The 24,309-nt window shown below is 50.9% G+C and overlaps 1 protein-coding gene across 2 annotated transcripts in view; it reads right to left on the bottom strand.

Moving 5' to 3' along the window:
• Positions 1 to 24,309, bottom strand: part of ZBTB16 (zinc finger and BTB domain containing 16) — a 183,980-nt gene that overhangs the window by 48,067 nt on the left and 111,604 nt on the right. For both annotated transcript variants that reach the window (XM_025893536.2, XM_073903778.1), the window contains exon 4: positions 13,766 to 13,852. In XM_025893536.2, coding sequence (XP_025749321.1) covers positions 13,766 to 13,852 — 87 coding nt within the window. The remainder of the gene's footprint in view (positions 1 to 13,765; positions 13,853 to 24,309) is intronic.

The raw sequence follows: 24,309 nt of genomic DNA, 5'->3' as shown, positions 1-24,309 counted from the left end.
TGGGCTCCCTGGGTCCATGCTGATCACGCTGCCTTTGGCAAGAGTGACGCCTCCCTGGCAAGGTAAGGACCAGCTTTTCTTCTTGAGATCTACCCAGAAGGCAATTCCCCAGACTCCCTGACGGAGGATGTCAGAGTCACATCTTTCTCCCACAGAGAGTGGGGAGCTGATTCTTTCCTCCTACCTTTCCCATTTCCCAATTCTGAAAACGTCAGAGCGGGGAGCAGATGGAGGCACCTCTGAGCCCAGGAGGGCTGGAGCCCGCCGGTGCCTTCTGTGAACAGCACGACTGGCCGAACGGGCCCTCTGGCATGAACCTGATACCTGTCTAGGAAGGCCTGTGACACGGCAGGCAGAGCAGACCGGGCTGAGCCAGCACAAACCAACCACAACCCACAGTTGCTTTTTGTTTTAGCCGACATGTAATTCACAAACCCTAGAGGAGTACTACCTTTTAAAATACACAATTCGAAGGTTTTGAATGGACTCGCAAAACTGTACAACCATCTTCAATGCCCTCAATTCCCATTTTCCTCCGCCTAAAAAGAAAACTCCATACGCACTGGATGGCACTGCCCACTCTCCCGCAACTACCAATCTGCATGCCTCTAAGACTTGCCTCCTCTGAACACTTCCCATAAATGGAATCCCACACCACGCAGCCTTTGCGCCTGCCTTCTTTCACGCTGGTGTGCACCCACGTGCACGGGACAGCATGTTCTCAGCACTCGGCTCCTTTTCACAGCTGAGTAATACTCCACGGCCCTCTGCTCGTCAGTGGCGGGACGGGCCTGGGTCATCTCTAGTTTTTGGCTACTGCGAGTCATGCTGCTGGGAACCCTCATGTCTGAATCTTTGTGTGGATATACGTTTTCAATTCTCTTGGATTGGAAGTGGCTTTTTAAAAATAAAGTCACGGGGCGCCTGGGTGGCTCTGTCGTTAAGCGTCTGCCTTCGGCTCGGGTCATGATCCCTGCGTCCTGGGATCGAGCCCCGCATCGGGCTCCCTGCTCCGCGGGAAGCCTGCTTCTCCCTCTCCCACTCCCCCGGCTTGTGTTCCCTCTCTCGCTGTGTCTCTCTCTGTCAAATAAATAAATAAAATCTTAAAAAAAAGTAAAAATAAAGTCATGTTATGAGGTTGTCATTTGTCTCTCTCCCACATTAAAAGAGAAGAGAAGAGAAAGAAAAGAAAACGCAGAGTGTACAGGATATTTAAAGGATGTTTTCAAAAAATCTGAGGTTTCCAGCTACTTGGGTTTCCAGGATCCACCAGCTGCCCGACCCAGTGGCTGCCCGGCCTCACACGCATGCTCTGACTGTAAGTCCTCCGTGTCCCCACCGTGGGCAACTGTGGTCCCCTCCCTCCCCACTGGCCTACCCAGCCCACTTCTCCTCCCCTCGAAAGAAATCTGTGCTGCAGCATATGAAATATTTAAGCTGCTTTTCTAAATATATATATATATTTTTTAGCCTACAGTCTATAAAATATTTACGCTGTTTGTCCCTCCCACCCCCAGATATCTGCATTATTTACAGTACGATCAGGAAAACATTATGCACGTTTCCCCCCTATTCCGTCGTGTCACTGGGCACGCACAACCTGGGAAAGGCAATAGTGAGTTCTCCTGCCAAGTCACAGAGCAGGCCCTGGGGCTATGGGACATCACATGAGCTCCAAAGCCAGCCAGCCAGAACCACAGTCCCCCCTGAGGCACCAGGGTGCCTGCACCACAGACTTTCTGGGGGGCGGCTGTAGATGCCACGCTCACGCCCCACTGCTGTTGACATCTCGCTGCTCCTAGAGTCTCCCATTTATCTCCGGCCTCAGGCACCCTGCCAGGTACGACTTCGGTCCTCACGTAGGTGTAACAGAAATCTCTCTTGCTTCGTGCTTCCCCCATCAAGGCCCTTGGTGAACAGGGACAGCAGTTGTGACCTCAGATGGGAAACCGAGACTCCTATCCGTGTAGCTGAGACACTTAGGTCCTGGATCTCTCTTAAAAGCCAATTACTTAAACGTGCAGCCTTTTCTTTCAGGAAGTCCTCCTTCTTGGGACGCCGGGGTGGCTCCACTGGTTAAGCATCTGACACTTGGTTTCGGCTCTGGTCATGACCTCAGGGTCCTGGGATGGAGCCCCGAGCCAGGCTCCATGCTCAGCGGGGAGTCTGCTTGGGACTCTGTCTCTCCCTCTCCCTCTGCCCCTTGCCCCCTTCTTTCTCTCTCCCTCTCTAGAAAGAAAAAAAGAAAAAAAAGTCCTTCTTGGTAAAAGTGCTAGTTTTCTTACTTACAATGTGACCTTCAATTTTACATTTTTATAAATGAGACACGCCGACAGATTATTATTATTCAGAAATAGATAAAACAGAAAGTAAAACCACCTTTGCTCTGTAATCCCATTCTCTAAAGATACTCACTGTTAACAGAGAGCCTTCTAGAATCTTCCAGGATGGCTTCGGTGTTTTGTAGTAAATGACACCACACTATACAACTTGTTTTCTCTAACCAGCTTCTATCACGCAAAACATCATGGACATCTTTCCATGTCAGGTATTATAATTAACAGATTTCTTACCTTTGGACATTTAGGTTGTTCTCATTGCTTTGTAATTACATATAATGTAATCAGCAACCCTAAGGGAGGCTAAAAAATTGATCTTTGGTACGTGAAGGCCAAAGCTGGGGCCGGGAATGAATGCTGGGCTTTTCTGAGCCTCTACCGCACTGTCCCAGGGGTTGGCCCGCCCGGGAGAGAGAGGCACGCCACCTCCGCGGGGAGCGACCTTCTGCATTGCTCTGCAGGACACGCCTCCTTAACTTAGACACCTCCCCTGAAATGTCAAGGGTGTAAAATCAAACTCCCATCTCCTGGTCGTTGAACTCAGGGGAGCTTTTCCCTTCCTCCACCTCCTCCATCTCCTCTCCCCACCTCTAGTACCTCTACTTACCCTGCCTCTGTTTTGAATCTCTAAAATAATGTGACAAGTTAATGATGGTACAATTATCTAAATGTTTAACAGACATGTTATCTAAGTGAGTCGGATTGAGATTCCATCCCGCTGACAATAAACATCAATGGTGGAGCAGAAAGCGATAGGCAAATTATAGCAAACCCTGCAATTTCAATGCTATTAAATTTGGAGGAATAACAGCCTTGAGGCCTGTAAACTCTGAATAAAATAGGCCCTTGTGTTTGTCCAACTATTAAATCAAAATGCTACCAACATCCTAGAAAAAACAAGGCGATTTATGGCTTTTCAAGTTTCAGTTACACATTGGTTTTTATTAACTCCTTTCTGTCATCGGGCGGCGGTGGTGTCGAGGGAGACGGGAGAGCAGAGGGGAAAGGGTGCGAGCTGGAAGCAGGGTCAGAGGGATAAAGGAGAAACACGTGGGATGAAGAACGGGAAGGCAGAGAGGGGAGGGCACCCGGGGTCCGAGTGGGGGGCTGAGGCTGACCGTCAGGACTTGCGTGAGGACAACGTTAGAGAGAAGGAGCAGCTCTGAACAGCAGAACGACGGGGGTCCCAGAAGCCCATCAGACTCACCACCGGGGCCCCCTGACTCGAATCCCAGCCCTTCTACTGAACAGGATGTACTACTTAAACCCCTGCCTGGATGGGCTGCTGGGGGGGGGGGCGGGGGGGCCCCCGCTCTGAGCCACAGTCCTCAAACACCAAGTTCTATCGTTCCCCTCAAATTTCTGGGATAATTTTTAAGAGGCAAAAGAGCTTCGTCTTTAATCCCTTCTTCAGACACAGCATTCACTTAAATTTTTATTGAATAAGCTTCCAAATAAAGTGAGAGACATACATGTCTTCTGGTGAGGGACAGAACCCGCAGACATCTAAAAACAGCCAGAGCAAGAAGCCACCACTGAAGGCGTGCTCTCCATCCCAGGCACTGGGCTAACTAAGTCCCTTACGGGGAGTATTTTATCCAGTCCTTACAACAACCATATATTATTTAATCATAGTTTACAAAGGTGAAAATTAAGGTGGAAAAAAATGTAGACTATCAATACGAGATCAGAATCAGGCTGTGCTTGGAACCACAGAACCCCAAGAACAGCAATTTTTCTTGCCGAAGTCACACACCCAATATTTGAGAGAGGAAGAGAAACAAAGCAATTCGTTCCATGTCACAAAGCAAGCCTGTGACAGAGCCCAGATAAGAACTCAGTTCTCCTCTCATAACTCATTGTTGCTTCCACACACCATGCTACCCCCAACACAACAATGATGGCCACCATCATTCCCATGATGACGGGAGGCTGGCGAAGGCAGGGACCCTAGGAGTCCCACTCGCTGCCGTATCCCTGTCCCGGGGCCCAGCATCAAAGTCTGGCACAAAGCAGATATTCAAGAGGTCTACTGAGTAAATAAACTTCAACCTTTTCCAACCCAGATTGGCCTTGGGTGAACTTTCCTTTTCCATCCCTAAAGACAGTCAAGCACCACCAATCCCCTTAAAAGCACCATTCAAAGCAGCAATGCTTCACATAAAAGGTATTGCAGTGATGAACGGGCAGAGTATGGAGGATTTTTAGGGCAGTGACATTATTCTGTATGATGCAACTCTGGTAGGTACAGGTCATTATACATTTGTCCAAACCCACAAGACACACGACACCTAGAGTGAACCATAATGCAAACTGTAGACTCTGGGTGCTTACGGTGTGTCATTGTAGGATCACGGGTAAAAGCAAAGGTCTCACTTTGGCGGGGGACACTGACAATGAGGGAGGCCGTGCGTGTGTGGGGGCAGGGAGTATCATGGGAATTCTCTGTACTTTCCACTCAATTTTGCTGGAAACCTAAAATTGCTCTAAAAAATAGTTTCTTAATTAAAAAAAAAAAAAAAAGCATTGCCCCTCCAGAAGGTGGCCAGCGGGGTCCAAGAGCCACTAGGGTAAAGGATGTCTTGTCTGGGCCAGCAGGTGACAGCTGAATTGTCCTTCCCTACTCCACAGTGAGCAGCTCCAACAAAGCCGAGAGCCCTGTGCTTGGAAAATAAAACTCTCTATTAGGCGTCAAACATGCCTTTATAGTAACAGCATGAAATGAGGTCAAGAGTAAGTCTACGCTGATGCACTGACTGGACGAACAGCAGCATATGACTCTCCCTCCCAAAGTGCCCATGACGTTCCCTGGCCGTTCCCAAGCTCAGGCTTTCTCATGTTCAATTCCTTGGCACGCCACGTGAAATGCTATCCCAATCACCCCTGATATTTATAAAAGTCAAATGCTATTATGTGTTCAATGGGGAGGTCACGCCAACTTGCACAGAATCCCTGTGTTCCTCTAATGACCTGTCCTCCCCCGTGCCCTCCGGCATGGGCAGGGGTTTGAGGCTCGCTCTGCCTTTCTGTCCCTGGCAAGTTTTAGGTAGATTAAGTTGTTTGTCGTCATCTAGCCCTTCGCCCTCTGCCCCCTCCTCCCCTGGGGCCGGCACCTGGTAGCTGCCCCCGGGAGGAAGAGGTAGAATAGTTGCTGGTTTTCGGGGCCCAGCACCACCTTTGTGCCAGATCTGGGGCAGGAGAGGGGCAAGGCGGGCAGCCATCCTGAGGGATGGAGTGTGGCTACTCCCTTTTAAATCCTCAGCCCCTACCCGCCCCGCACCTCCTGCCGCCCCTTCCATGCTCACCCACCATAGGATGTACTCCAAGTAAGGACTTCGCTTTCTGTTCTCAAGTTCAGAGCCAGAGACGGCCGCTGCAGCTTCCCCCAAGCATCATTAAGCAGGGATGATAGAGGGGCCAGCGGAAGCAGGGAGCTTGCAACACCAAGGTGGGGGGGCATTATTGCACCTTCTGCACCTTCACAAGGGAGGGGACGGTCACCCCGCGCAGAGCATGTGCGTGCGTGTGCGTGTGTGTGTGTTCTCACTGCTTCCATCTTCCAGAGCTCCAGCAAGATGCCTCCTAGCCTCCTTCCCACTGCAAAGGAGAGCACTCTAGGGCAGGGCTCTCTCCAGCGCCCGCTCTCCGCTTTCCCCAGACGGCAGATCCCACAGCATGGCTGCCCTTGGCCACCAGGTGTGTCAGCTGCTCCTGGACCATGGGACCGACCCTCTTGCAGCCAACACCAAGGGGAGGGGAACCAGCATGTCAACATTTACATGGGCCTAACTGGCTGCTTCTGGGACACAGGAATGTGGAAACGAAGCAACTTTTTCTAGGCCAGGAAAAGAAAGCCCTTATTCCGTAGTCAGAGTCGAGCTTGGAGTGGAAGTAAGGACTCATGGGTTCTAATTCTAATTTGGCTTGTTTGTTCTCAACTGACCCCCTTTTTCAAATATGGGCCTCTGACCCCTGACTTCACAGGCTTTTGGACAGGCAGAGTAGATCCCTGGTCTACACATTAGGTTCAAGGTCCAGTCCCTACTGGGGAGGGAAGACAGCATTAAAACATGGGCTCTGGGGTGCAGAAGGCCAGGCATCCAAGCTAGCTATATCCCATGCTGGCCTTCCTTAATCTTTCTGGGTCTAAGTTTACTGTAGCAAAGAACAGGGAGGAAAACTGTGTCTGTGTTAGGACTGTAGCCGAGACTTAAATAAAATTAGAACTCCAAAGTATCCAATAGAGTACAGATATTGTATTATCTGTACCCAAGGCAAGTAGACCCACGTGGTTCGTTGACTTCACAATACTGTCATCTTCAGGAAAGCAGGGACCAGATTTTGTTCACCATCATATATTGGGTCCCCAAAGCCCTTGCATATAGTAGGCACTTTAAAACTCATGGAATAAGTGAATGAACGAATGATGGGACCAAGCAACTGCATAGTCTAACTCAAGTCACTAACCTGGTGAGCAGGTGGGGGGCTGGAGGGGAGAGATGCATGTCTTCAGGACAAATCTAGAGATCTAGTTCAACCTAGTGTCCTAGGCCTCCAAGATGACCCTTAAATCTGGCAATGGCTTTAGCCATATGTGTCTATCTCTTTTCCTCACCAAAGCACTCGGAGGGCCTCAGGCGGGATGACAGACACAGGAAGTCATACTTGAAGAAGGCAGGGACCCAGAATTCCCAGGCTCCTGATGGTAGCAGACATGGGCCAGGATACCAGCAGGAGACTCAGGATTCTTGAGCCTTCGAGGGTACCAACCAATGAGGCCTCCTCTAAAACGTGGCCCGGCATGCTCCTGGAGCTCCTGGAGGGTGAAATACCTATGCAAGGCCTAGGCTGAGTGCTTTACACAGGTTATCAAATTAAATCCTCACAATACCCCTTATACGAGAGACCGTCCTTACCCCGATGTTATGAAGGAGGAAACTGAAGCTTACAGAAGTAAACAACATGCCCAAGATCATAAAACTAGGATTGGAATCTAGACGGTCTGACAAGAGATCCCAAGTTCTGGGGGCCACTATGAACAGAACACCCCGAACTGCACACTCTGACTTCACGCCCTGAAGAGGCACCTTTCCGGATGCCTATAAGGCAAACCTAAGCCACCCTCTCGGGGCCCAAACTTGCCCAGTGGGTAAAGCCCTCTAGAGAGCCTCCTTCCCCCTCCCCTGTCTTTGGGCAGCTCTGTCCTCCCCAGACAGCCATGCACTCAGACCCCCTTCCTGCTCCTTGGGCTCTCATAGTCTCTCTGGCCTGACCCACACAGACCTGCGCTGGCCCCGCCTTCCCCATGTTCACGGCACGGGCAGGTGGCTGCTCGGACGTCCCTATATATGAATGAAAAGGCTGAAAGTCCCTACAGGTCTCCCCGAAGGCCCCTCACCGAGACCTCTTCCTTCCCGCGCAGGGCGCGCTCAAGACCGTCTCGTCCCCCTCGCCTTTAGCTCAGAGCCAAGGTAGCTCCCCTGCCCTCTAATTAACACCACCCGATCCCGGCTCTTGCCCCCAGGCCTGTTCAGGTCCCAAACGGGGATGTACAGTGGCTTGAACAACATTATGATTTGTAAAACCCACTCCTAATTAGTTTGACTTTGAATAAAGAGGGTAATTATTTTTAAATTTATTAACTGCTGCCTGGCCGGAGAAGTTTCCAGATCAAATGACACGGAGAAGCTATTTCTGTTCAGTGATGCAGCAATTTATATTACTGATCGGTCATTAAAACCTCTGGCACAAAACCACTTGTGTTTCCTGAGCCAAGATAGTGTCCGTGTGTCAAATTTCAAACCAGGAGTATAAATTAAGCCATTAATGGTATTTATCAGTTTATCTGGACTTAAAGAACTACTTACTAACTTAAGACATGCCCGATATAGAACCCACGTGGTACACTGGGTGTGCATGTGTGTACGTGCGTGTGTACGCATGTTTTCTCACTTTTTATTTTACTGAATGGTTAGAAAAAAATCTGATGTGTCAATGAAGTACAAGCATCTCAGGGAGCCGCATAGCTGTTAATTCCTTGCTGCTCTGCAACCCAGCAGTTTGGAAGCAGCACTGTTTTGCAATATGTATTTGTCATAATATAAAAGGTGTAAAGTGATCTCTGTTTATCTCCTCAAAGTCTTCGCTGTACCAAAACAGAAAGCTGAAATATGACAACAAAGCCCGAGCCCAGCCCAACCACAAGCATGGCCTCCCAGAGCACCAGCCAGAGCCCAGCCCACCAAGGTCTTGGGGGGAGGGGCGTAGTAAAAGTCACACACACCCCACGATAGAAATCCGGGTTAAGTGGGGTCCAAAGGGGGAAATGTGAAGATGTCGTTCGTTTGGCTAAAATGGAATGAGAACTACTTTCTACAAAATTCATTTTTTGGTTTCAAAAACACCTAGAAGACACCATGATCACTCATCTGATGCAACGCTGCAGGTTAGCTCTGTTAGTCCCCAATATGGTGGCTTTGGGAATGGAACTCCCAGACTCAATTCATTTCAGGCAAGTTATATCGTGTCCCAGGAGGGGGATGCAGGTGTTAGGGTGTTGAGGATTCTTAGTTAAATGGGTCACAGGGATTTAAAAGAACCCTGCCCAGACAGGGCCCTGAGCAAGATGATCTCTGAACAAGTTCTCCCCAGTCTTCAGCCACACACCTGTGGACCACAGTAAGTCACTCTGGAGGCAGGTGGGGGGCAGTGAGAAGAGCGCTGAAGTTGGAGTTGGGTCAAGTGCCAGCTCTCCACTTCCTAGTGGGTGGCTTCTAGGCCTCTGTTTTCTCATCTATTAAATGGGTATAATAGAGAAATGTGTTTTATCCGGTAAGGTATCAGAAACAAAGAGCAGCATGACCATGACTTTCCCTCTCCCCAGGGTCTCGGCTCCTTTTCCTCTTCAGAGTGCTCTCGGCTCTCTTGTTGGCTCTCCAACTGTACCTGGCACCCCACCTGTCTCTTCCCAGCCCAATAACCTCAGCGTTACTGTCAGCATTCCTTGTAATTTGGCCGCTCCCTGCTCCATGCGCCCCCTTTCCTAGAACAGAGATGGCAAATGGATGTCCAGTTGTGTCCTTTCTTTGATTATCAGATGAGTCTGGGGAACCACCTGGGTTCTGCAGGCAACGGTGCTATAAATGAGCTCTGCCATGGGTCAGGGAGAGCCACTGCCGAAGGATAACCCTGCTGTGCATCTGTCCTTCACCCAGCCAAGCCTGCCTGCACTAGGAGTGGCCCAGTGCCAGTGACCGCCCAGGCGGGGAGGGAGCCGTTCCTAAAGCATCCCCCTTCACCTCTCATCCTTAATTTGGATTCATTTTCTCCATTTCTCGTCCCTTTCAAGAGCTCTACTGACTCAACCTGGAGATAAAGCTAAAGTGAGGCGGGATGGGCTGGGCCCACTTCTGCCATAGGAAGGATGCACTGTATTTCTTTTGCAGGTGAGGAGACCCCCAGGGCAGAAAAGACGAGTAACAAGTCAAGGCCATCATCCTACCAGATTGTGGAGTTAGAGCCCCATCTCGGGCTTCGGACTCAAACTCCAGGCTCTTTCCAACCACTAGTCAAATAGACTTTTCTGGAAGGCATTGGCCACTTTCAAATTCTCACTGACTTAATAAATCCTAGAAAAGCATTGGTCCTAAGATGGCTCCCAACTTTCAAAGCTGCATCAACCCAGATTCTAAAAACAAATAGAAATGTCATTTGTGCCATTGAATTGTATGCTTAAAAAATAGTGTAAGATCCCAAAAATCATCAAATTGTGTATTTTTAAGAGGTGAACTGTATGGTATGTGAATTCTATTTCAATAAAGTTGTTTGAAAAAAAAAAAAAGAGACCATGTCTGCACTGATCACTGCTGTATCCCCCTCCCCCGGGGTGGGGGGTGTCAGGCACACAGAAGGTGCTCACTAAGTGCCCCGGATCTGTTCGAAAACAGCCTCCCCTTCTGCTCGCCATCAGGGACTCAGCCTCCACCTCTGATCCTTGCTGGGAGGTGGCTTGCTTCCTCCTGCTGCAGATTTAATCTGCATGCACAGCTCAAGCGGCTTACCGCTCAGTCTCCACAGGCCCCAGATCGGAATTCTCAGAGTGGGATTCTCTGTCATGTGTGGTCTGGCAATAAGAAACTGGTTGGGACCCGGGACACCTGGGTCTGGCCCTGGCTTTTAAGACAACTAGCTCCGGAACCCTGGGCAAAATCACTTGGCCAAGTCACCTTCTCTATATAACCAAGCCAAGGAGATGCTCACCCAGAAAGCGCTCCTCCAGTTGTCCAGAGCAAGGCCCCTGATACCATGTTTTCCACCTGGGAAAGGCAGATCGTGGGAGGTCACAGGACACGGAAATACCGCTGACATAATGGTGGTGACAGCAGCAATGACTGACTGGTCTTCCTTCTTCCAGACTAGCCCCCTGTAGTAGCCTGGCAGCCAGTCTCCAAGATGACCGCCATATACCACTCCGTATTTGTCTGTCACGACCCCTTGAGAAGGGGAGTCTAGCCTTCCACCCCCGAATCTGGGGCTCACCTGTGCCTGCCCTGACCAATAAAACATGGCAGAAGCGATGCTATAGGTTTCTGGCCTAGCTCAGAAGAGAGCTGGCAGCTTACGCTTCCAAACTCTTGGGGCCCTGGGCTGTCCCGGAAGAAATTCAGGCCACTCTACTGTGGAGGGAGGCCTAGTGGCAGAGCACGGAGAGTGAGGAAGCTATCCTCGATGTCCAGCCCCGCTGGGTCTGCAGACGACCTCCGGACCCACATACGGCTTGACTGCAATCTCGTGAGAGACCCCAAGTGAAAACCAGCCAACTGAGCCCAGTCAACCCACAGGACTGTCAGAGATAATAACACTTGGTGGCTTTAATCTGCTGATGGAGTGGTTCACTACACAGTAATTACTAAGCGACACACTCCCCGTGGTCAATTCCCAAGGAGCCAGAGTGAGCTATTACACACATAAATCAAGTCATGTCATTCGCCCATTCAAAACCCTCTAATGGACTATTATCTCCTCTCTCTATACGTGTTTGTGCACATGCATGCGGGTGGGATGTGTGTGTGTGCATATACTACTATCATTTATATACCATATAACATGTAATTCATGCATTTAAACTGTACAGTTCAATAGTTTTTAATATACTCAAGAGTTGTGCAACCATCAATTTTAGAACATCTTCATCACCTCCCCCCGAGTCACTCCTCATTTCCCTTTAATTCCCCCAGCCTCTGGAACCTACTAATTTACTTTCCGTCTATAGATTTGCCCCTTCTTGATGTTTCCTATAAATGGAATCATACAACATGTGACCTTTTGTGATTGGCTCCTTTCACTGAGCATGATGTTTTTTAAGGTTCATCTATATTGTACGGTATATCACTCCTCCATCCCTTTTTAGAGCCAAATAATATTCCATCCTGTGCATAAATGACATTTTGTTTATCCATCCATCAGTGGGCGGACACTGGGTCATCTCTACCTCTGGCTATTATGAATAATGCTGCTATAAAAGTTCATGTGCAAGTTTTTGTGAGAACGTATGTTTTCATTTCTCTCAGTAAACACGCAGAAGTAGAGTTGTTATGCATATGGTAACTCTATGTTTAACCCTTTGCAGAACCGCCAGACTGCTGTCCAAAGTGGTTGCGCCATTTTGCATTCCCACCAGCCCTGTGTAGGGTTCCGATTTCTCCACGTCCTCGCCAACACTCCTCACGGCCCGTGTTTTGTTTTATAGCCACAACCCGATGGGTATTAAAAACAACTTGTCATTTTGATTGGTATTTCCCTTATGATGGCCCAGTGGTGTTGAGCATCTTTTCATGCACTCATTGACTACTTGTCTATTTTTGGAGAAATGTCTATGCAGATCTTTTGCCCATTTTTTCTATTTCGGTTATTTGTATTTTTATTATTGAGTTGTAAGAGTTCTTTATCTTTTCTAACTGTAAGTCTCTTATCAGGGATACAATCTGCAAATATTTTATCCCCCTCCAATGGACTTTCAGCACAGGGAGAATAAAATCCAAATTCCTTACTAGGGTTGAGAGACTCACCTGATTTTTTACCTCATCTGCCACCACTCTCTGCACTCACTCCCTGCCCACCCCTCCCTCCCCCGCCACAAGGCTCCTCATGCTGTTTCCTGAGCCAGTCCAGTTCAGCCTAGCCTCCAGGCTTCTGCAAATGCTTGTTCCCTCTGAGCGGCTCACTCCCTCATGTCAGGACTCTGCTCAGATGTCACCTTCTCAGAGAGGCCCAGTCATTTAATCTAAAATATTACTTTTCTCCCTATCACTCTCTTTTCCCCTTACCCTGCTTCATTTCCCCACTAGCATGTATTATTACCCGGCCTTATATTACACACTTACTTGCCTATACCGTCTCCCCATTAGAATCTCAGTTCCACGAGGGGCAGGAATGCCATCTCTCTTGTATGTTACCACACCTTAAATGCAACAAGCATGCCAGGCACATTGTGGGAAGGCCATAAATATTTTAAATACATCTACTCCTATGTATGAAATGCTTACTCTGGGCCAAACACTCTGCAGAGCACTTCAAATAAAGTATCTTAATTCATCCCCATGACAACACGACGCTACGGAGGTAGGTATGATTATGACTCCACTTTGCTAACGGAGGAAGTGACCCCGAGTAAGAGAGTTTCAAGGATGAATCCCTGGTCTTGTGGGCAGGCAGGGCAGAGCCAGGGTGAGACCCAGGCCATCCGAGCTGCAACACTCCGGGCCCCCCTATTAACTTGGGCAAGTCACTTGTCCCTCCTTGGAGGGCCCTCGTCCATGACACGGGAGGTGCCTCCGACCTTACAGAGTTACTGAAAGTTTCCCCCGGTGACATGGGGTACGGCCCTGGGCTACACTAAAGATGACTAATGGTGTGATGGGACTGAGGCCGAGCAACCGGGCCTCTAACACCAACTACGGTGACCTCATCATCAGCTGAATGGTTCACACGCATCCTTCTGTAGACACTGCTTTCTTTTATATCATGACTTGACTCACAGCGGGAAGACCAGACTGCTGTGGCCACTGAGGGTTTCAGAGGTATTCAGATAGAGTACGAGAGGTTTCCTGACCGTTCACCAAGGGAAGGGGATGCTAGATAACATCGCGAGCCTTCTAAGACCTCAACAAGAGCATGCTAGAAGGCTCTGTGAAGACAGGACTCTGGTGGCCTGTGAGACCTCATCCAGGGCAGCCTTTGCTATGGGGCAAGGTCACACGTGGACATTCCTGCCAGCCAGCCCCACACACAAGTGTAGCTGAATGTGGCACAAGCTCCCCAGGACATGACCAGATGTCACGTTTGTTGAAAGAGGCTGCCGCCAAGCTACCTCATGCGTGCGCTGGCACACGCTGGAGGACCTGGAGAATGGGGATCAGTCAACTCACCAGTATGGGTCTGCCTGTGTGTCTCCAGGGCATCCTCCTTCGAAAACTGGGCTCCACACTGGTCACAGACAAAGGCTTTGGCACCCGCTGAAAAGAAAGGGAGGCAGTCACCGTGAGAGTGATATTTCGTTTGTGGGGAAGGGGTCCTGGGCCGATAATCGCATAGGTGGATGCTGGGTGAGGGGGCTGGATACTGGTGAAGATCCCGAGTCAGGGACAGTCGCTGGCCCCAGCAGCCAGCCCAGCCCCTCCTCCAGAATGTGACCACCCACCCAACTGAGCTCCAGATGCCGCCATTCAGGGATCTCCCAGAGAGAAGAGGGAACAGAGTCAGAATGACCAATACAAGCAGAGATGGGGTCTCGATGAGATGCCCCAAGAGGCAGCAGGATTCTGGGGGGCTGGCTCCATGGAGAGGAGTAAAGATTCAAGAAGGGGAAACATGCCCTGTTGCTTAGGTTGTACCTTACGGGAAAGTAGGAATTGCTGACATGCCTCTACTTGGACAGCCCCTAACTCAGTACGTCCAATACTAGGCTACCTGCCCCAACGACCCCCTGCACCTGACCACTTAAAATCCCTGAACGACTCTCCTGTGTCTTCAGGATAAAATCCAAACTCCTCACCAGGCTCACAAAGCACTTCTGGATGTGCCTATCTTTCCAGTTTTGTCTCTCGCCCTTCACTCTTGCTGCCTGGTCTCCAGTCCCACTCAGCCGGTTGGGTTCCCTGAAGGGGTCAGGCTCTTCCCCACTGAGAGGCCTCTGCGCATTCTTCTGCTCCTCCTATGTCTGACACTCCAGCCCCACCAGATAGCACCACCTATGTACCAGCTTCCATACTTCTGTCCCCAAGTCTGGAGGATGCAGCCCTTCCCTGTGCTCCCACAGCACCGCGTATGTTCCAGATCAAAGGCTCACTGTATACTCTCCTAAATGCCTGTGGACCCATCCCTGTCTCCTGCCACACTAGAAGCTCTCCGAGGGTGGGAGCGTGTCATCACATGCGTGGCTGCATCGGCCCAACACCCATGGGAACCTATTATTACTGTACATATTTGTGGAATCAACAAAATCAATTCAGTGTGATTCAAATTGATAAACTTTTTCCGAACCGTTATTTACAAGGCTCAAAGTGACAAGGCCACAGCATCAAGACAAACAGGGCTTTTTTACCATTTGCTAACACTCTTCAAGGCTCTGATAAGGTGATTTCATTCGGGGGGCACCTGTCTCCAGCCTTGGCCATTTTCATTCCAAATGTCTTCTAGATGCATCCCTTGCACTGCATGTCGATTCTCACTGCCCCATCCAGGCCCTTGTTGGGTGGTGCCCAGAACACTGGCAGACTCAGGATGGCCGCCAAACCCACCAGCTGGCCTGATTCACCCAATACATGCAGGTGCCCTGAAGGCCGCTTGCTTCCTTCCTACTTCTTGCTCAAGAACTTACACGGCTCACAATCTGCACTGATTCTGAATTCCTCTATGTGGCTGTGAGACCTGACCAGCTAGCCACCCAACTCCACGGGGAGCTGTCTTCACCAGCCCTGGGTGGAAGCGCTGGACCCTCCCTGAGTCTCTGCACGTGAGCACAGCCTGGTCCCAGTTCTCTGTCCCATTCCATCCTCAAGACCGGAGGGTGCGCGCATCAAGCATGCCGGCTCCGTCCTGCCCTTTCCGGGACTCTCTCCACATCGTTCCTTTCAGTGCTGTGTTTTACATTTGTATGAGAGTCTCAGAAGAGGCAGAACTTTTCTGAAAGATTTTTTTCATTTATTTGACAGAGCAAAAGAGAGCACAAGCAAGGGGGGACGGGGCAGAGGGAGAGGAAGAAGCAGGCTCCCTGCTGAGCAGGGGGCCCGAGGCGGGGCTCGATCCCAGCATCCTGAGCACCCGGGCGCCCCACGGCAGAACTTCTTACACATATTTATAGTAGAAACCTAGTGCTGCTTTCCAACCATCTCCACTTTCCTGAGGCTCTACCAGATACCAGGCACGATGCGAAGTGCTTAAGATGTATTGTTGCCTTTGATCCTACCAACCATGAAAAGTACATATTACTATTACCCCCCTTTAGCAGACGAGAAACCCCAACCTCAGAGAGGTTCAGGAGCTGGCCCAGCATCACACAGCGGGTAACAGAAGGGGATTCAAACCCGGCCAGCCTGACTTCAGAGCCTTTGTTCTTAATCTCTGTGTATTTGGGCTTCCCTAGGCCTCCACCTGCAAAGATGCTTCACGGATGAGAAGGTGAGGTATGGGCTTCCCTCCCCCCAACTCAAGAAAATAAAATTCCAATACGCCCCTTTTATACATTAAAGTTCTGCGTAAAATTCTAGCTGGAGAAATGGTTCCACTACTCTTTTTGAGAAGTTTTAAAAACTTCTTCCTTAGAGTAACAGCACATACTATAAGGAACACAACTCAGAATACGATTTGTACCTGTATAAGCTTAAATTAAATGGCAATAAAGAGTTCTTGCCAGTGAAGGGAAAAGGATCCCAGAGTGTGTACAGAACGCAGGTCCTAGGAGAACAGTGACCTTGTCTATATTCCAACCGATGAGCAAAATATACCCTCTACCAGGTGGCTCAATAAAAACATTAGTTGACTAGCTGAATAAGTGAATGAAAAAGTGCCCTAGGAAAGATACGGAGTCACTTTTCCTTAAGAGCTTCAAATACAGGGGCGCCTGGGTGGCTCAGTCTTTAAGCATCTGCCTTTGGCTCAGGTCATGATCCCGGGGTCCTGGGATTGAGTCCCGCATCGGGCTCCCTGCTCAGCGGGGAGTCTGCTTCTCCCTCTCCCACACCCCCTGCTTGTGTTCCCTCTCTCACTGTGTCTCTGTCAAATAAATAAATAAAATCTTTAAAAAAATAAAATAAAATAAAATAAAGAGCTTCAAATATAAATATTGCCAGTTGTATTAGGTGGCTGGAGTGGAATTCTGCCTGGAGACGGGGTGGTCACGATCACCTCCGGGTGTCCCTTCAAGCTGCAAGGTGTCCTTGGACCAAGGACCGTTCGTGCCTTCTACGACTTCCAGAAGGAGCTTTTGAAGGAACTTGATGGCAAGACAGTCCGTATGCGTGTTCCCTCAGGTGGCGGCCAGGACCCCTTCAAATCCACGTACACTGGAAATGCAGCAAGTACGTCAAAGAGCAGCGCGGACCAGGCAGGTGGATGACGCTACAGCCTTCCTGCCCCGAGAAATTCTCCCCAGTCCCGACTCACTAGCCAGCAATGACTTCCTGCAGATCTGGAAGGGATCTGACTTTCGCTGCCTTTCTTTCTTTGCTTCTCACAGTTCTCACGGCTCCCTAAAGAAGAGAGCAGATGGGGAGGCCCAAGGAGGGCAGCGGGGACCGGAGAGCCCCGTGGGCTCAGCCTCAGGCAGGAGCCCTGCAACCAGGTGAGGAGGCTCTGCGCCGCCACCTCAAAGGGATGTGGTGCAGAGGGTTCTTAGAAAACAGCCATCCACACAGTGACAGCAGCATCAGCTTTAAGGACCGAGAAGCAGAGAGGAAGGTGGGCAGGTAGGAAATGAAGGGCCGGATGTGTGCCATCGGACAAGTTCAGATGAAGATAAAAACAGATCAGCACATGCGATACTGTCAAGGTTGCCGACTTGGCCCGAGCCTGACCACATCTGGCTGCCCTCAGCGTCCTCCCCTCTCCCCACCGGCCCTGCTGAAGTCACGACACTGAGCTGAGGCTGTGAACGTCCCCTGGCCTCCGTGCAGAGCCTGGTCCACCCAGATGGGTCAGAACTCCTATCACACGCCAAGACCGCAGACGTTGGCTCCCATCTCAGGCCCCACTCGGGAAGCTCTGGGACTGCCCCCCACCCCCACTGAGACCCCCGCCCCCCAACTCCCCAGGGAGAGCCCAAGAGCAAAGATAGGTACTTCCTGGGCCCGGAAGCCCAGCAAAGAGAGGCAGAAACCCCCGCTTCCCAAGGAGGCATGTGCCTTTAAATTGTCTCTGTAATGGCTGGCTCAGAGGCAGAAATATTTGGCAGCCCTGAAATTAAAAGTGATAAATTTCCTCGCCAAGCTTTGATCAATAATAGAGGCCTCATCTGTTAATCAATAAGACAGTCTCTGCCTGTTTACTGTGCATATGTTGTTCGCTGCTGCCTTCACTGTGATGTCAGGTTTGCATTCAAAGCAATTCAAGTGTGTATAAACCACATGGCTATTCCCAAAATGCATTACAGTGACATCATTCAGGCACTAATACATTTATAAAGCATCAATGCGAGGCAGCGATGGAGGGGAGAAAAGAGGTCATGCCAGTGAGCGCAACAGATGCATGGGAAGAGATCAGCCTTTACCCGCCCCCCAAACGTTCCTGGGGCTCATCCTGGGAGTGGGGAGAACACCAGGGCATGGCACAGGTAAGGGATGGCCATGCCTTGCCGTATCCTACCTACACACAGGGATGTTCTTTGGATGTCCATTAAGAGTATGTCCAAAGGTGGATTACAGTAAATGAACAATGGGACAAAATCCCTGCCCTCAGAGAGCTTATGTTCTAGAAGGGAAGGCGCATCTTAAAAAACCCAGTAAATATAAGCCAGGTGGGGACAAGGGATGAAAAGAGAAATAAGTTAAGTGAAGAGGGACAAAGAGGGCCAGAGCCTGCTATTTTATATGGGTCTGCACGGAAGAGCTCTCTGATGAGCTGGCATCTGAGTGGGGAAGCTGAAGGAAGAAGCAACACCCCCCCCCACCCCCATCGAAGGAAACCCATTCCAGACAGAGGAGGTGGAGGCCAGCAGGCTGGAATGGGGCCAGTGAGGACAGAGGGAGAGGTGCGGTCGAGGAGGCGGATGGACGGCAGGGACAGAAATCAACCGCCAAGAGGGAGAACAGCCGGAAGATGGAGCAGGCTGGACCCTTGCCATCCTCCCTCGCGATTACAGATCTGAGCAAACAGCACCATCTAGAGTGGGGAGAACTGGGTCCCGGACCTGCCCGGCCACTCACGGCTGTGGACACCACAGTGACCCTCCTTCCCGAGCTGGGAAATGGGTTCTGCTGTAGTGAAGATGGAAGGGGAAGATGAATCTTAATGAACATAATCTCCTCGTCAGTCACCAAGCACTCTCCAGATACAGGAGCTCACTGACATCATTTATACCTCAGGAGGCAGGAGAGCGTGCTCCAGAGCCCAGGATTCAGGTCCGACGGGTCAGAGTTGGAATCCCAGCTGGACTAGTCATGAGCTGAGACCCTGCCTCCAGCAAGCTGCCTGATCTCGGTGGGTCTGTCACCTCCTCTGTAAAACGGGAACAAAAGTCAGTCCCTCGGAGGAGTTGACAAGGTGGGTGAAGGGCCGGCCCTCTATCCGGGGTCGGGGGTGGGCAGACACCCACATTCCGTAAGGAGTAGCTACCATCACCACCAGTCAGGCCCGGGGTCAGGATTCCTTCAAAGAACTTCTCTGTGCAAAGTATGATTGATTTTACTGAAGTTCAAGGTACAGTTATTTGGAGGTCATTAATCTTGTGTAAAGTGAGTCTCACATTTATAAAAACATATTTCACTATTCTCTCTCTCTCTCACACACTCACACTCACACACACACCTCACGCCTCTCATTTAAAGGTGAATGATTGCCTTGTTGAGGGGAGCAGGAAAATCTGTCAAAGGACGAACATGTCAGTATTGGCAACTATTCACCAATCCGGCTCCAAAATCCTCCCCGGATGAGCCCCAGGAGCCGCAGGCCAGCACCCTGCGCTGCCCGGCTCTTCTCTGTCTTCCCCAGCAGACTGTAAGCTCTGTGCAAGCAGGCAGGGCTGGCCTCTGGCCTGTCCGCACTCTTTCCCAGGGGCCTGTTCCCTGCCTGCCCTGCAGCTGTGCTCACGACTCACTCAGTAAACAAAGAGGCCCTCCGGCAGGTTCCAAGCCCAAAACTGGCCTGGGAAGAGGGCAGTGGCCATTCAGGGCACTGCCAGGCTGTCCCCTAGGGGGTGGCAGAGTCCTTATTCTACAGGCTCAGGGTTCTCTACTGGCCCTTTTGAAAACTCAAGGACGTGGTCTCGGCTGGCACTCAGGCAGCTTGGGGCAGAGAAGGGAAAGGGTGGAAATGGGGCTGTCTGCTTCCCCTGGAGCACGTTCTCCCTCTGTTCCCCACCCAGCTGCCCAGGGCTCGCATCCCTGCACGAAAAAAGCAACCCCTCCCTCAGTGCACTCAGGGGCCTCCCGTCCAAGAGGACTCCAGCAGCCAGAGTGGACCCTCGACAGGCTTGCCGAATCTGCTGAGCGACCCCCATGGCCAGCCCGGGCACAGAGTTTACCTGAGGTTCAGTGGTAAAGAGACAGACAGACGCCCTCGCCTTGCCAGTCCCTGGGGATCCTGCAGATGAGGCTCAAGGGTGCCTCACGAGCTACCCTGGGGGAGCAGGAACGCCTGACCCCTCTGAATCTCCCCGACTCCTACTCTCTCCTATTTCTCTCTCATTTCTGGATGCCTCCAGAAGGTCAGACAGGGGCTCTAGGAAGGAGGAGGGCTCAACGCAGGTTAAGCTGGGGTGGAAGGAAAGGAGGCAGCCACCACAGCCCTCAAGGAGGCTGGAGGTGGTCCAAGGCCTCCATGTGCGGGGGCCCCTTTTGCTCTGTGCTAAGGATCACCCCGACTCACACGAATCAAAGGAGACACAGGCCAGGAAAGCCCTTTCAAAACCATAAAGCTTTCTCTAACCACCCAGCCTTACAACAACAGAGCTGAAATCCAGCAGAAGCTCGTCGGGCTCCCCGCAGCTGTTCCCCCCCCCACAATTCCCTTTGGAGTTGCGAAGCTTTCCTCCCTATTTGCCCTCCCCACCAGAAACAGGGTGGGGGGGGGTCCCCAGCATCCAGGACGGGGAGTAGAAGATGCTGAACACCATCAAAAGTGGGCTGGTGTATCTCTGAAGTAAATAAGGCAGAAGCCAATGAAAGAAGAAAAATAAAGAGGCAAAACCCCTCCCTCTCCCACCCCCCCCATGCTAATAAGAAGGTGGGGGGGGGGCCACTGAAAAAAACACTTCACATTTGGCAGCATCTAATGTGGAACAGTGTATGCTTTTTCTTTTAATTCCTTGAGAGTTTAAAATAAACATCTTGAATGTTCTGATGAGATATGCATGCCTGCTTACATAAGGAAGTACAGAGTGTACCAAAACAGCAGGCCCAAAAAAAGCATAAGCTGCCAGAACAATGAGTACAGACACAGGGCATTTTACAGCGGGCCGTGGTGTACAGTTTTATTTACAGTACCTCTTATCAGACAGAGAGCAGTATGCTGGCTGCCAATTCCAAAGGCTAGCACTGCGTGTTCTTTCACTCAAGGAGATGTGTGCTCCCCGAGAGGATCTGGAAGGCCAGCTCACTTGCTCTCTCTCTCTCTCTAGCTCGCTCTTTCTCCTGGATCAACACCACAACAACTGATCCAGAACCAGAATCTCTGTAAGGGACACTCATTCGGGGAAGAGGGGAAGCAGCGGGCAGATGTGGGAAGGACTGGAGACTGGCTCAGGGTACGGTTGGAGGAGAGTTCTTTCTGGCCGACAAGGAAGTGGGGGCAGGGCACCCACGACAGGACAGGGGAGGGGGAGCGGGGGGTAAATGAATAACAGTGCAGGCCCCAATCCAAGGTAGGACTGAGGAAGCCACGAAGACTGTCTCCAAGCTGTGCCAACAGAGACGGGGACTAACTGGGGACTGTGAGTGGCAGGTTTTCAGACCTTTATAGACGTCAGTTCCCCATCAATGACCTGCCGAGTGGCTGGACCTCTCACATGTGGCTCAATGTCCGCTCCGTAGAAGATGAGGCCGTGGAATGGGTCAGAAGGAAATGCTGAGGCATCTCGAGCCTGAGAGAGCACTTCTTACCCTACCCAATAAACCTCACGCTGTCGGGAGGTCCCACGGTGCCCCAGTGCCCTTGGCTGTCACTGGGATACGGTGGTCCCGATCTCAAGTCCTACACAGAAAACAGGTCCTCCTTGTCCCTTATGCCTGCAACTCAATTCTCAGAGAGCCTCGGGAGCTCCCGTGCTCACCAATTTCAGCACCAGCAGGAACCCAACAGGCTTCGAGAAACAGCCCCTGGCCACCAGTACAAACACATATACTTACTATATAGCTGTGCATAGAGAAGTTAAGAACCCTTGCTCTGGGGTCAAACAGGCCAGGTTCAAGTCCTAGCTCCCACCCTGGGGCAAGCTAATTCTCCGGTCCGGGCCTATTTCTGCCCCTGTTACTATAATTGGGCACAGCGCAGCTACCTCCCAGGGCTGAGTGAGGATCCGTTTAAATAGTGTATGTAAAGTCTACAACACCGTGCCTGGCACACAGGAGCTGCTCAATAAATGTAGTTTGTCGTTAACATTCACCACTGTTACTACTGCTCTCCCCCACTGGGAAGGTCTGGGGCCAGGGAAGACATCAAAGGCACGCAACAAACCTACCGAAACATTTGCAGCGTTCTTACCACCACAGCCAAAACACAAAGAACGAAAGAAGGGAGAACAGATGCTTACTCTGGACAAGTCTTCCGCAGATGTTCTCTGGGGAGTGGAAGATAAAAAGAGGCAGAGGGCACTAAACAGTTGTGCACCTCCAAGAAACCCCTCTACAAACTAACAACGTACAGGGCACCTGGGTGGCTCTGCTAAGCAGCTGACTCTTGATCTCGGCTCAGGTCATGGTCTCAGGGTCGTAAGATTGAGCCCCATGTTGGGCTCCATGCTGGGCATGGAGCCTACTTAAGATTCTCTCTCTTCCTCTCCCTCTGCCCCTCCCCCCCTAAAAAACAAACAAAACAAACAAAAAAACAAAAAACAACAATATACAAGTAAACACAGGGCCCCAATCACTCTTCCCTGGGAGAAGGTCAAAGAAATGGCACCTCTCCAGTCAGCTCTCAACACTCATGGCCAAGTTTTGACAGCACTATCAACCTCCTTCTAAAATGAGTGCAAACCTATTCAAGGTGAATTATTTTAAATAAAATACAAGTAGGATAATTAATCTGTCACAGAAAAAACAAAAGCGTGCAAATCTTCCCAAAGTCTTAGTAAGAGTATTGATTTGGGGGTTCACCTTAGCGCTGTCTTTAACCCATTTCTTCCCCAGGCAACTTCCATGACTGGCTAATCCAGGTATGGGGGTAATCAATACAATGACACAAACCCCTCTCTTGTTATGAGAATGTCAGTCCCCGCTCTGACAGACCAGACTTCCCTCCAACTCAGATATGTCCCCGAGGTGAAGTCCCCCAGCAGCTGGTGGCCAGACCCGGCACTGGAGTTCTCCTCACCGGCGATATGGTCCTGAGGCCAACTTTGAGCCTCCGTTCCCTCCTTGCGATGGGGTTATTAACCCTCCCATATTAACCCTATATGAAACACCTGGCACACAGCAGGTGCCTGAATCGCTATTATGATTATGGAGTAGCTTCATTTCATCAAGTTGTTGAGCTTCAGGAGGCCAGCATCTGGCCTGAGCCTTCTGGAATTCCAGCCCCACAGTTCCTGGGGGACAGCCCACCTGCCATGAGCGCCCTAGAGAGAAGAGAGCTGGTATTCCCCGGGGCTCTTGCACACAAGGTACTCAGCTGTTTGGGAGGACAGAGGGGCACCGAGGCGGGAGGCAGGTGGAGAGCAGGCTCGAGGAGAGCTCTCCTGAAGCACCACAGAGAGAAATGGACTCAGAGGCCCAGCTGCCCCACCTGCGCCGTGCAGCCTTGGGTGAGCCACTTCATCTCTCCATCTGTAAATGACAAGTTTTAAACTGGGACATGTCTCAGGGTGAAGGAAAGATGGACACGTGTTGTGTGAGAACCAGCCAGAGGCACACGGCAAAGACCCTCTCCTCGGCTATGAAGGGGAGCTCCTGTGCTTACAGCCTTGGCAATGGGGCGGTGTTGGCTAACCCGAGCTGGGGCCGGGTTCTCTGCTTCAGCCAGGGGATTCCTTCTCAAGGAAATACCTGGCTCTGTCAGGCAGGCAACGTGGAACAGACAGTTCAGACGCTGAGAGAATCGTTAGCCAGACAGAGCGGGGCTGAGCCAATGAGGCCAAGGGGAAAGGCTGACCCAGGGGTTCCAGCGAACACCGAGGCTCTCAAGGGCTCGCTGCTTTTTGTTTAAGAAAGATAACGCTGCGGTCGCGGCATGTGTAAGAGACCAGGTAAAGTGGTCATTGGGGATTTCTGCCATGATTTTATGGGGTATGCCCTCAACCTTCGGATACCAACACCTGTCTTCTCCCCTGGACCCGACTCGGGCATTCTCATCCTCAGGTGGGAGGCTCAGATGGAAGGAAGGGTTTCTACGGGCATCTAGTGGCTTCAAAGCTCTGTCGCTACCCGAGCCTCTGGCCTCCTCTTGTCAACCTCAATTACCCTGCTCCTTTCTGCTGAAGCACCTTCAGAGTCCTCTGTCACAGGCCTTCCCCCCTCCCCCCGAAATCTGGCCTGCGGGCCCCTCCCCACATGCCTCGCCAAGGCGTAAGATTCATGAGTACTGTCTGGACAATGGAGAGAAACAA

The sequence above is a fragment of the Callorhinus ursinus genome, unplaced genomic scaffold (assembly GCF_003265705.2).
Source record: "Callorhinus ursinus isolate GAN/ISIS: 27379988/994484 unplaced genomic scaffold, GSC_fseal_2.0 scaffold19, whole genome shotgun sequence".
NCBI lineage: Eukaryota > Metazoa > Chordata > Mammalia > Carnivora > Otariidae > Callorhinus > Callorhinus ursinus.
The sequence above is the reverse complement of the archived record's forward strand: the minus strand, read 5'-3'. Positions and strand labels throughout refer to the sequence as shown.